General features: G+C 49.6%; 1 protein-coding gene across 1 annotated transcript in view; it reads left to right on the forward strand.

Moving 5' to 3' along the window:
• The first annotated feature begins 7,608 nt into the window (after window positions 1-7,608).
• Window positions 7,609-12,202, forward strand: part of ACER3 (alkaline ceramidase 3) — a 100,556-nt gene continuing 95,962 nt past the window's right edge. Inside the window, exon 1 of the mRNA XM_056116046.1 lies at window positions 7,609-7,797. Coding sequence (XP_055972021.1) covers window positions 7,695-7,797 — 103 coding nt within the window. The 5' untranslated portion in view covers window positions 7,609-7,694. The remainder of the gene's footprint in view (window positions 7,798-12,202) is intronic.

The raw sequence follows: 12,202 nt of genomic DNA on the forward strand, positions 1-12,202 counted from the left end.
CACATTTTTTTTTAAATCATTCACCACTAGATGAAGTTTGGTTTGTTTCAATTCTTTGACTACTGCTAATAGTCATTTTATGAATGTTATTATACAAGTTTTTGTAGACGTGTTTTCAACTGTCTTGGCATATATCTAGGAGTTGAAATGCTAGGTCACAGGGTCACATTGCTTAGCATTTTGAGAAAATACCAATGCCAAAGTGATCACCTCATTTTACACACCAGCAGTGGAAGGGGGTTCTAATATCTATCATCCTATCTTTGGCAAAACTATTATTTTTTGATGACAGACCCCCTGGTGTGTGTGAAATGGCAGAAGCTCATAGTGGATTTGACTTGCATTTCTCTGAAATCAAACCTAAATAAACATCTTTCCACATGTTTACTGGGCATTTGTGTATCTTCCTTGGAAAAATGTCTAGTCAAAGGATTGACCCATTTTAAAATTTTGTCTTTTTTATTAGCTGTATATTCCATATACAAGTCTCTTGTCAGATATATGATTTGCACCCCACATTTTGTGGGTTGTCACTTTCGCCTTCTTATTCTTATTCACATTACTTGCGGCAATGAAGTCTTAAATTTTTATGAAATCCATCTCAGCTCTTTTTCCCCTTTATCTCTTGTGTTTTGGTATCTAAGAAACTATTGCCTTAACCGAAAGTTACAAAGGTTTAATGTAAAACTTCTAAGTATTTTCTATTTTTAGTTCTAACACTTATATGCATTTCACTTGCTGTCAAATTTCATTTATCATGGAAGAATAGGTTCCAATGGCTTTTTTAATTTAAATTTTTAAAAATTTTTGGCTTTTTGGGTCACACCTGGCGATGCTCAGGACTAGTTCCTGGCTTTGCTCTCAGAAATCATTCCTGGCAATGCTTGGGGACCCTACGGGATTCTGGGGATCAAACTTTGGTCAGCTGCATGCAAGGCAAATGTCCTACCTGTTGTACTATCACTCCAGCCCTTGGAGTCTATTTTTTTTTCTTCTTTCTTGCACATTTCACTTGTTCTAGTACTACTGGTTGAAAGACGTGTTGTGTATGTGTGTGTGTGGACAGAGCTCGAACTCAGGGTCTCACACAAGCACAATAAGCTTCCTACGGCTGGACTGCATCTCCAGCACCAAAAGAATACTCTTTCCCACTGAGCTGTCTTGGCATCAATTGACAATAATGTAAGGGTTTATTTATGAGTTTTAATTCCTTTTTTTTTTTTGGCTTTTAGATGGCTTGCATCCAGCAGTGCCAAGGGGTGCTTTCACTTCACTGTATGAGGTTGTCCTGGCAGTGCATCAGTGCATGGGGGACCGTGGGCTGCTGAGATGGAGCCTGGCTCCTGCACATCAAACATGTACACCCCCCACCCCGGGCTGAGCAGTTTCTCTGCCCCTTTGTGGCTGTCTTCATGGCTATTGCTGTCTTGATCACTGTAGCTTTCTGGGTCTGCTACATTTTATGCATTTATTCCATATTTTTTTTTCTTTTTGGGTCACACCCGGCAATGCACAGGGGTTACTCCTGGCTCTGCACTCAGGAATTACTCCTGGCGGCGCTCAGGGGACCATATGGGATGCCGGGAATCGAACTCAGGTCAGCCGCCTGCAAGGCAAACGCCCTACCCGCTGTGCTATTGCTCCAGCCCCTGCATTTATTCCATATTGGTGGGGAGTCAAGGGGGAATGTTTTTAAGAAGAGAGAAAGGAAAAGCAGGCGTTATTGAAGGAATTGTGATACCCATTTAGCATTTTCGAGGGATCCCAGTGCAGCTTACTTTCGCTCTGGGGTAGGGGAACTAACTTCTCTTTCTTCAATTTAGTCCTGATCATGGTCATGGCCGACCCGAGTTCGATTCCTCCTCCCCTCTCGGAGAGCCCGGCAAGCTACCGAGAGTATTCGATATGCCAGACACAGTAACAACAAAGTCTCCAATGGAGACGTTACTGGGCCCGCTCGAGCAAATCGACGATCAACGGGAGGGCCTTTACCTTTACCTTTACCTTTACCATGGTGTATATTTTTCACAGATGAATGAAATGCTTTATCTCCTGCCTTGGGTCCCTCACTAGACTCAGTGGCCCTCTGCACACAGGGCTGTCACAACACCCTATTCTGTTTTTTTTTTTTTTTAAACTTATTCCCAACAAAGTATACTATTGTGGCCTCTCTAGTGTGTGCACGTTTCAACAACAAAGAACTTTTTTGGGGGTGTGTCACACCTAGCAGTGCTCAGAGCTTACTCCTGGCTCTGCACTCAGGGATTGCTAGGGCGATGCTTGGGGGATCACATGGGACATCAGGGCTCAAACTCAGGTTGGTCTTTGTGCAAGGCAAACACCCCTCCCCACTATACTATCACTCTCACCCTTCAACAACAATTTTTTAAAAATTTTTATTAGTGAAACACCATGAGGTACAGTTGTAGACTTACAAACTTTCGTGCTTGGGTTTCAGTTATACAATGATCGAGTATCCATCCCTCCACCAGTGTCCATTCTCCACCACCAATGATCCCAGTATCCCTCGCACCCCCGTATTCCCCCCAATCCCACCCCGCCTCTGTGGCAGGGCATTCCCTTTTGTTCTCTCTCTCTCTTTTTGGGTGCTGTGGTCTGCAAAAGAGGCATTGAGTGGCAATCATGTTCGGTCTATAGTCTACTTTCAGCATGCATCTCTCATCCTGGGAGGATCCTCCCAAAACCCTTTACTTGGTGTTCCCTTCTCTATCTGAACTGCCTTTTCCCCTAGCATGTGCGGCTGGCCTCCAAGCCATGGAGTGAAGCTCCTGGTACTTATCTTGGCTATTCTTGGGTGTTAGTCTTCTATTTTGTTACTTTATATTGCCCAGATGAATGCAATCTTTCTATATCTGTCCCTCTCTTTCTGACTCATTTCACTTAGCATGATACTTTCCATGTAGTACCACTTGTATGTAAATTTCATTACTTCATCTTTTCTAACAGCTGCATAGTACTCCATTGTGTAGATGTACCAAAGTTTCTTTAACCAGTCATCTGTTCTCAGGCACTCGGGTTTTTTTCCCCCAGATTTTGGCTATTGTGAACAGTGCAGCAATGAACATAGAAGTGCAGATGTCATTTGGACTGTACTTTTTTGCCTATCTGGGGTATATTCCCAGGATTGGTATTGCTGGGTCAAATGGGAGCTCAATTTCAAATTTTTTGAGAATCGGCCATACTGTTTTCCAAAAGGGCCAAACCAGTCGGCATTCCCACCAGCAGTGAAGGAGGGTACCTTTCCTGCCACACCCGCGCCAACACCGGTTGCTTTAGTTCTTTTGGATGTGGGCCAGTCTCTGTATTGCCATTTTGACAATGTTAATTCTCCCGATCCACGAGCAGGGGATATCTTTCCATTTTCTCATGTCCTCTTTCATTTCCTGAAGTAGCATTTTGTAGTTTTCTTTGTACAGATCTTTTACTTCCTTAGTTAAGTTGATTCCTAGGTACTTGATTTTCTGGGGCACAATTGTGAATGGAATTGTTTTTTTTTTTTGGTGTCACTTTCTTCTCTCTCATTATTTGCATATAGGAAAACAAACAACTTTTGAGTATATAGTTTTGCTTATTGATTTTGAGTAAGAAAACAATCTATAAATCAAGAGCGATCTATAGATTATCTTTGAAACCATACAAAAATGAGAATATTAGAGAATGACATAAAAAAATGACTAGATGTGGGCATTTCCCTATCGATTTTCACCGACCATTTTAGAGATGGCTTTCTGGAATCTTTCCTCTTTGTGTGTCCCAGCACCCAAATGGGCAGGGACTCCAGCAGCAGCTCAGTGTCTAATGTTCAAATGAAAACGTTCAACTGGGGCCTGGAGGGATGGTACAGTTGGTAGGTCGTTCGCCTTGCATGCCACAGGTCTGGGTTCTATCCTCAGCATCCCTACAACCCTGCAGCATTGCCAGGAGTAACTCCTGAGTGCAGAGTCAGGAGTATGGTGTGGCCCCAAAACAAAACAAAACAACAACAAAAACAGAAAAGAAACAAAGGGAAAAAAAATTCAGATATGCGACTATTTCTCTTTTTTCTTTCCTTTTTTGGCTTTTTGAGTCTCAAAAGTAAAGGCCCTCCCGTTGATCATCGATTTGCTCGAGCGGGCCCAGTAACGTCTCCATTGGAGACTTTGTTGTTACTGTGTTTGGCATCTCGAATACGTCACGGGGGGCTTGCCAGGCTCTGCCGTGCGGGCGAGATACTCTCGGTAGCTTGCCGGGCTCTCCGAGAGGGGCGGAGGAATCGAACTCGGGTCGGCCATGTTGGCTGCGTGCAAGGCAGACGCCCTACCGCTGTGCTATCGCTCCAGCTCAGGATGGGTTACTCCTGGTTTAGCCTCCACTCAGGGATTATTTCTCACGGTGCTTGGGGAACCATATGGGCTGCCGGAGATCTAACCCTGGTCAGCCAGATGCAAAGCAAATGCCCTACCGCTGTGCTATTGCTCGGACTGGGATCTATTTGTATTCAAGGCCGTCTCCCTGGTCCAAGATTTTGCATGTTACAGTGCAAAAGTGAAGGTCCTGCGACCATCTTCTGCTGAGGTCACTTTAGAGAGATGTGGACTCATCTGTTCTTGTTTTCCCTTTTAGCTTTCCTTACTCCTTATAAGATCTTTCTTTTCCTTATCTTTGCTCCCTCTCTCTTCCCTTGCTGTCGGTTGCACATGGGCCTGGCTGCGGTACTTCACTTTTCGCTGTGGAGTTTGTTGGAATTTACAGCTCAGCTGGCAGTGCTCACGTGCTGATGTGTGCTCGCACACTGGGCCCCCAACCCATCCGCACCCCTCACGGCGTACAGCACTGGGCGCTCACTCGTCACTGGAGGCTCATCAGTTGTGGGTGTGGGTGGTGTCCACCAGGGGTCCCTGCGGGGCTCACACGTGCTTGCCAGGGGTCGCACTTCCTAGCCCTGTGCCTTGCACATCATTTCCGTTGTGGTGCCCACCCGGGGTTGAACCCTTTTTGGTGAGACACACTTCTGACTGTGGTGGTACGGGGGGCACTGCAGACAGCAGAGCTGCCAGGCTTGTACGTGGCGCATATGGGACACCAGCACTGTGACCACATATTCGTGTCAGGCATATTCCTCAGGGCGTCTTGGGTGTGACCTGTTTGTGTAGAACACTTCCCCGAAGTGGGCTACCTTGCCCCTAGTGGGGCTGGGGGGCACAGCCTCAGTGTCATGAGGGGGTGCTTTCTGATGCATAAAGCAAGATTTCCTGGGTTGCAGGGTAATCATCTGTCTGAAAAGGTCAAATGAGCTTGGGACTCTCTAATTTAGAAAACAGTGTGACTCCGTGGGCTGGAGCGATAGCACAGTGGTAGGGCGTTTGCCTTGTGTGCAGCTGGCCGCCTGAGCTGGGTTCGATTCTTCTGCCCCTCTCGGAGAGCCTGGCAAGCTACAGAGAGTATCTCGCCCACATGGCAAAGCTAGACAAGCTACCCGCGACATATTCGATATGCCAAACACAGTAACAACAAGTCTCACGATGGAGTCGTTACTGGGCCCGCTCAAGCAAATTGATGAACAATGGGAGGACAGTGGTGCAGTGACTCCGTAGTCTAAACACCCCGTGGTGCAGCGGGAGAGGGCCACCGCAGAGGGAGCTTAGCCCAGCAATGCGGGGTTTCCTGTCCAGCCAGGAGCATCCTATGCAGTCGTCAGCCGGGGTTTCCTGGGGCCACTCACCAGGCTGAGGATGGAGCTCAGGACCCTGAATGCTCTGTCCTCCAGCCCTATCCTTGGCCCCTCAACTCCCCTTCATTCCCAGGACTCTGACCTGGGCATGAGGACCACAGACAACAGAAAGCAATGCTTCTGCACAGGATGTGTCACGGAAGGATGGGTGTGAAATGCACTTCTGTTTTTCATGCCAGAGATCAAACCCAGGGCCTGACACAAACAAAGCAAAGGCCCTACCACTCACCACTCACCATAAGAGGGGGACAGGCGTGATGAGTGTGGTGTTGGAATTATATGTATGAGAAACCACTGTGAGCAGTATTGTAAGTCACAGAATGCCAACTAAAACATATATAGCACGGTAGCACTGCACTGTCCTCCCGTTGTTCATCGGTTTGCTTGAGCGGGACCGGTAATGTCTCCACTGTGAGACTTGTTACTGTATTTGGCATATCCAACACGTCACGGGGAGCTTGCCAGGCTTTGCCGTGCAGGCGAGATACTCTTAGTAGCTTGCCGGACTCTCCAAGAGGGGCGGAAGAATCGAACCCGGGTCTACCGCGTGCAAGACAAACGCCCTACCGCTGGAGAAACCCTGGGTTTGATTCCTCTGCCCCTCTCGGAGAGCCCAGCAAGCTACTGAGAGTATCTCGCCCGCTCAGCAGAGCCTGGCAAGCTCCCGTCACATATTCGATATGTCAAACACAGTAACAAGAAGTCTCACAAGGGAGCCGTTACTGGACCCACTGGAGCAAAATATATATAAAGAAAAAAATATATGTACAAAAGGCAAGTCAGGGAGGTCAGTATAGGGAAGTCAGGAAGGGCTCCAGAAAATTGGGTTTTACAGGGCCGTGCTTGGAGCCCAGGGAAGAGAGGACAGTCCAGCTGGACCCCAGGAGCAAAGGCAGAGAGAGAGATGGGAATGGACCGGTACATTCCGAGCTAGGGGAGAGTTGGTTAGGTGCGGCCAGGGCAGGGGCAGTTGCATTTGCGTTTTTAAGATCCCTTTCTCTGCTCAGTGGGGTACTGGAGACTGGAAGCAGGGGAGGTGCTGGCTGCCTGGCCAGGCATGATTACACACAAAGGCGAGCAACCTTTGGGCTTGGAAGCCACAGCCAAGTGGGCCAACTGGTTTAGTGCTCAGGGTGCATTCTTTTTGGGGCCCAAAAACCCACACCCCCCCCCACCCCACAGTATTGGATTGCTTTTTCCCTTTGCTCTCAACAGATCCTTACACCTTTCAAATCACTCCATTTCTTGGGGTCTTGGAGAGGGGGAGCGCTTCGACGGCTCTGCTTGGGGTCCCGCTCCGAGGAGGCCCCTGAGCCAAGAATGCACCGAGACGCATCTCCGCGCAGGTCCCAGCAAGCAAGGGCTCGATCTCGAGCTTCACCCCACCCCCGCCCCAATTAAATCACCCCCCCCGCCCCCATCCCCGCCGCGCACACAGGCTAAGACACATCCTGAGCGGGAGTAGAAACCCCAAGCCCGCAGCCTCCGGCGGGTCCCGGCGGGCAGGCGGCCCAGGGCCGGGTCACGCCCCTTCCCGGGGAAGCGGGGGGGGGCGGGGGGGGAGGGGCGGGGCAGCGCGGCGGCGGGGCGGGGCGAGCGGGGCTCCGTGGGCGTGGCCTCCACGGTGACGCCAGGGCCCCGCCCCGGGGGCGTGGCTGGCGGCGGGCGAGCGGGCGCCGTGGGCGTGGCCTCCACGGTGCCGTCAGGGCCCCGCCCCGGGGGCGTGGCCGGCGGCGGGCGAGCGGGGCGCCGTGGGCGTGGCCTCCACGGTGACGCCTGGGCCCCGCCCCGGGGGCGTGGCTGGCGGCGGGCGAGCGGGGCGCCGTGGGCGTGGCCTCCATGGTGACGTCAGGGCCCCGCCCCGGGGGCGTGGCCGGCGGCGGGCGCGCGGCAGGTCCCGCGCCGGCCCGGGCCCCGCAGAGCCCAGCTCAGCCGGCCCAGCGCTCGGGCGGCCGCGCGCACCATGGCTCCGGCGGGGGATCGCGAGGGCTACTGGGGCCCCCCCACCTCCACGCTGGAGTGGTGCGAGGAGAACTACGCGGTGACCCCTTACATCGCCGAGTTCTGTGAGTGGCGGCGGGAGGGAGCGGGGGACCTGGCCGGGGGCCGTGGCCGAGGGGCGGCGTCCGGGGGCCAGGCTGCGGGACGGCGGGGGTCCCCGCCCTGGGCACCTGCGGGGCACCTGCGGGGCCGCGCCGCGCCGGGGGTGGGGGGCTTCCCCTGCGCGGGGTGTGGGGGGAGCCGAAGGGGCGCCGGGCACCGCTCCGAGGGAGGGCACCGGGAAGGGCGCCCTTGCCAGCCCGCTTCCCCCCGCAGGTGGACCGCAGGGCTTTCCCTTCCTCGTCACCCCGCTCGGTCACCTTCAGGGGACGCTTTTTCCAGGCTCGCATCCCGGTCCACCCCCACCCCGCCCGGGTCCGTCCCGGGCACCTTCGTCGTCGGCCCTCGGGGGCCAGTCCCGCTGGCCCTCGCCGCGGCCGGGACGCACCGTGGCACAGGCTCCGGGGCACACGGGACCCGGTGCCGCCCGCTCGGACTGAGAGGCTAGGGGGTCAGTCGGGGACACCGTGGCCAGCTCATCGATGGCCCCTTCGGAGGAGCTGGGGGCTCCGCGGCCCTCCAGCTGCTCTGCGGACCCACCAAAGGACCCCTCTGTGCCCGTATCCCCGCTGCATGTTCTTTCTGCCGGGTTAGGGGAGAACAGGAAAAGGGAAAAAACAACCCAAAAAACCAAACAACCAAACTCTGCCGCCTCTTTTTCTGTTTTTAGCTTTGGTCAAGTTTAGAGACCGCAGGGTTTGATCCTTCCTAGGGTACCTGTTTCTGGAGAGCAGTTGGGGGCTGCTCCTGCCGCCTTTTAACTGGACTCACTGGCTAGGGCCTGGACCTCAGCTCTGAGTTCACGTCCCATTGTTGGGTCCTTCCAACGTGGCTTTGGCTTCAGAGGGAAGAGGTAAGCGTTTCAGGCCGGCTCATCCTTCTTCCCTCCGGCTTAGGAGTTGGTGAAGTTTCTTTTTTCTGAAACAAGAAAAACTTTCTGCAGTTTGCAGGACTTCAGCATCGTTTCCCTGAAACAGTGATTTAGGCCAACACTTTTCCTGAACTACCGAGTTCAAGTAAAAAAAAAAAAATTTACATAATAATGGAAGAATGTTCGCAGAGGGATCATCCGTAGTGTAATTACTTGGCAACCTGAAAGTTGGCAAAGGAAGCCCTTTACCAATGTGTCCTGGAACTCTTTGGCAAGCCCACGCTGATCCTGGGGCAGTGCATGAGGAGAAGAAGGACTTAAAACCAGGCTTTTGGAACTGGTAACGTGTAACATGGAAAAAAAACCGAGCTCAAATGGCTTCCAATATTGGATGTGCTATGATATTGAGCAAGTAAGCCTTCTCTACAAGGTTTTTCTTTATTTTTCTAGAACATGGAATTAGAGACTGTAGGGAAGATTTTGCTTTCACACAAGTAAACTTTCTAATTACAGACGTAGAGTTGTGGAATGAAGGAGCAGAATCCATCGCTCAACCAACTCATGAAGACTGTAGAGAGAATTCATTGTTTACTAGAGAGATGGGGTTGGCTTGAATTGTTAAAGTTCACTGCAGGGAGCTAGAGTGACAATACACTGGGTAGGGTGCTTGCCTGGCATGCAGTCGACCCAGGTTTGACCCCCCCAGCATTCCATATACCCCTCACCCCACCCCAAGTTCCACCAGGAGTGATTCCTGAGTGCAGAGCCAGGAGAACCCCCTGAGCATTGCCCAGTGTGGCCCCCAAACACACGAAAACAAACAAGTCCATTGCAGCTTTATGGATGCCTGGAAGTAATGGCATCTGTTAGTTCAGAACCCAGGATTGCCATCACTGGAGAACTGACAGTTAAGTCATGTGAGCTGTGAGGAAGCAAGATACCAGTGATCTGTCAGATAGCTCTGAGAAATGGGAAATGCCTTAGCTCTTAATGTCCTCAAAAGAGGAAACAGTCAGCGGACTGCATGTGGGGAGGGTTTTGACATAGGGATCTGGGGTTGCAAGAAGACAAGTGAGTCTTGACAGCCCTGTGCACACGTATCTTGAGGAGGATCATCTGCAGGAAGTTGAGGTCAAGTCTTCCTATCCGGCAAGTGGTGGATATTTCCCATATCATGTAGTAAGAGAAATTGGATTTTTTATGCTTATTACTTATTTAAAAAATTGCAACTTTATGATCTTTATAGTATTTGAATTATTGATAGAAATATTAAGGATGAAAACATGATAGCTGCGTATCTCACCTCTGTATCATAATTCCAAGAAGAAGACATTGTTATTCTTATTATGAGGATTAGGAATTGAAAGCCTTAAAGGTGACATATTTAAGGTTGTGGGAATTGGGTAGAATAGTCCAACTGGGATCTGGCTGTAAAGCCAACTATACTATATTCTTTTAAAATACTATATTCCTTTTTTTTTAAAAAAATCACATTAGTTAGTGTTTGGACTCTGTGTGCAAGAGATTAGAACAAGCACGAAATAAAGGACAAATGGAACAAGTATTCTAGAGTTTGGATGTTTAGGGTGATGAGAAAATGAGTTCAGGGCTGGAGCGATAGCAGAGAGGTAGGGCGTTCGCCTTACAAGCGACCAATATGGCCAACCAGAGTTTGATTCCTCCACCCCTCTCGGAGAGCCCGGCAAGCTACCAAGAGTATCCCGCCCACACTGCAGAGCCTGGCAAGCTCTCCGTGATGTACTTGATATGCCAAACACAGTAACAACAGGTCTCACGATGGAGATGTTACCGGGCCCGCTCGAGCAAATCGATGAACAACGGGAGGACAGTGGGACGGTGGTGGGAAAATGAGTTTAGGGGAATTGTGTGTTCAGATGTGTCCGTGGTTCTCAGTCACTGACAAACCTCGAAAAAGATTTTCAGCATCACTTCAAATTCATGTTTTCCCATTTATTTGAGTCAGTTGTAAGTACTCTGGGAAAGGTTCTTTAATGAGTCATATTTATAGGTACAGGCAGTTCTGGCTCTGTACAGAAGGCCAGAAATACAAGTGGCCCCGCAGGTTAAAACCTGGTAAACTGATCTTCATAACAAGTAAGAGAAAGTTAGGATTGTTTTGTGACTGTTAAACATTTAATGAAAATATATGTCTTCCTTGTTTATTTAGTTATTTATTTATTTTGTTTTGGGGCCACTCCTGGTAGTGGGTAGGAGTAACTCCTGGCTCTGCACTCATGAATTTCTCCTGGCGGGCTCAGGGGATCTTATGGGATGCTGGGTTGACTGAGTAAAGGGCAAATGCCTTACCCGTTGTACTATCTCTCTGGCCTCTGGTCCTCTTGCTGTTGGCTATATATTCATAGAAAAAGGAAGAAACTAGTAAAGCAGATATTTAGCACGTTCACTTAAGACTTTAAAAGCATTGTGAATTGAATTTTTTTTTTTTGTAAAGCAACCTACCAAGAGTAGTTGAACTACTTGCCTTCTTATCCTCTAACTTTGGAGGTGGGATGTGTATATTTTTCTATGCTTTGGTGGGTGACACGTTGTTCTCCTAAGAATGGATCAGTCATCAGCATTTCATTCTTTGAACTTTCAATATTGTGAAATATCACTGACAGTTCCTTTAATGGAGTTTTCCATCACTCCAATCCCCTCCACCCCCCCCGGCCCCCCCACATCACTTCTGGTCCATCTTCATCCTTTTCTCATAACCACTTTTTTTGAGGGTGGGGGATGGGGAGCACATACTTGGCAGTGCTCAAGGCTGCTCAGGGCTTACTCTTGCCTTATTGCTCAGGGATCACTCCTGGAGGTGGTCAGGGAACTGTTTGTGGTACTGGCGATGGAACCAGGGTCTGTCCTGTGCAAGGCAGATGCCCCATGAGTTGTATTGTCTGTCCGGCCCTTTCATAGCCATTGAAAGCCGTTTTTTCATTTATGTTGATGAGTTTACTGAGATCCTCTGGCTACACACAGGAGTGTCTGATGGCCCAAGACTTAGCATTCTCATTAGCCATTTCTCCTATCACTCCATTTTTCAAAAAAAATCTTGAATTAGATTTTTCACCTCCAGTATGCCTCTTTTTGTTTCTTTACTGCACTTTCATCACTGTAGGCCTGTTGATGCTTTTGCATATTCATTTTTGTAAAGTGTTACATATCTTTAGGACCAGAAAAAAAAAGAGACTACTCAGGTACACTCTGCTCTCTGCATGCCAACTGAATAATGGGACTGGGATGGCTGGTCACCACCAGCCTTTGCCTTAAGGTTCATCCATAGTCAGACATTTAAGCAGAGTTATTTTTCTGTCCATATTTGAAGATATTATCCATTGCCATGTGACTTTTTTCACTGTTGATAAGAAGTTTGCTAACAAATTGTTTTACCTTTGAGGTGATTTTGTCAGATCCAACAGACTTTGAAAACAGTGACTGAAGTTAATATGTGGTTGTTGATATGCTTCTGTTATTGACAT

The sequence above is a fragment of the Sorex fumeus genome, unplaced genomic scaffold (assembly GCF_029834395.1).
Source record: "Sorex fumeus unplaced genomic scaffold, SorFum_2.1 ptg000030l, whole genome shotgun sequence".
Taxonomy (NCBI): Eukaryota; Metazoa; Chordata; class Mammalia; order Eulipotyphla; family Soricidae; genus Sorex; species Sorex fumeus.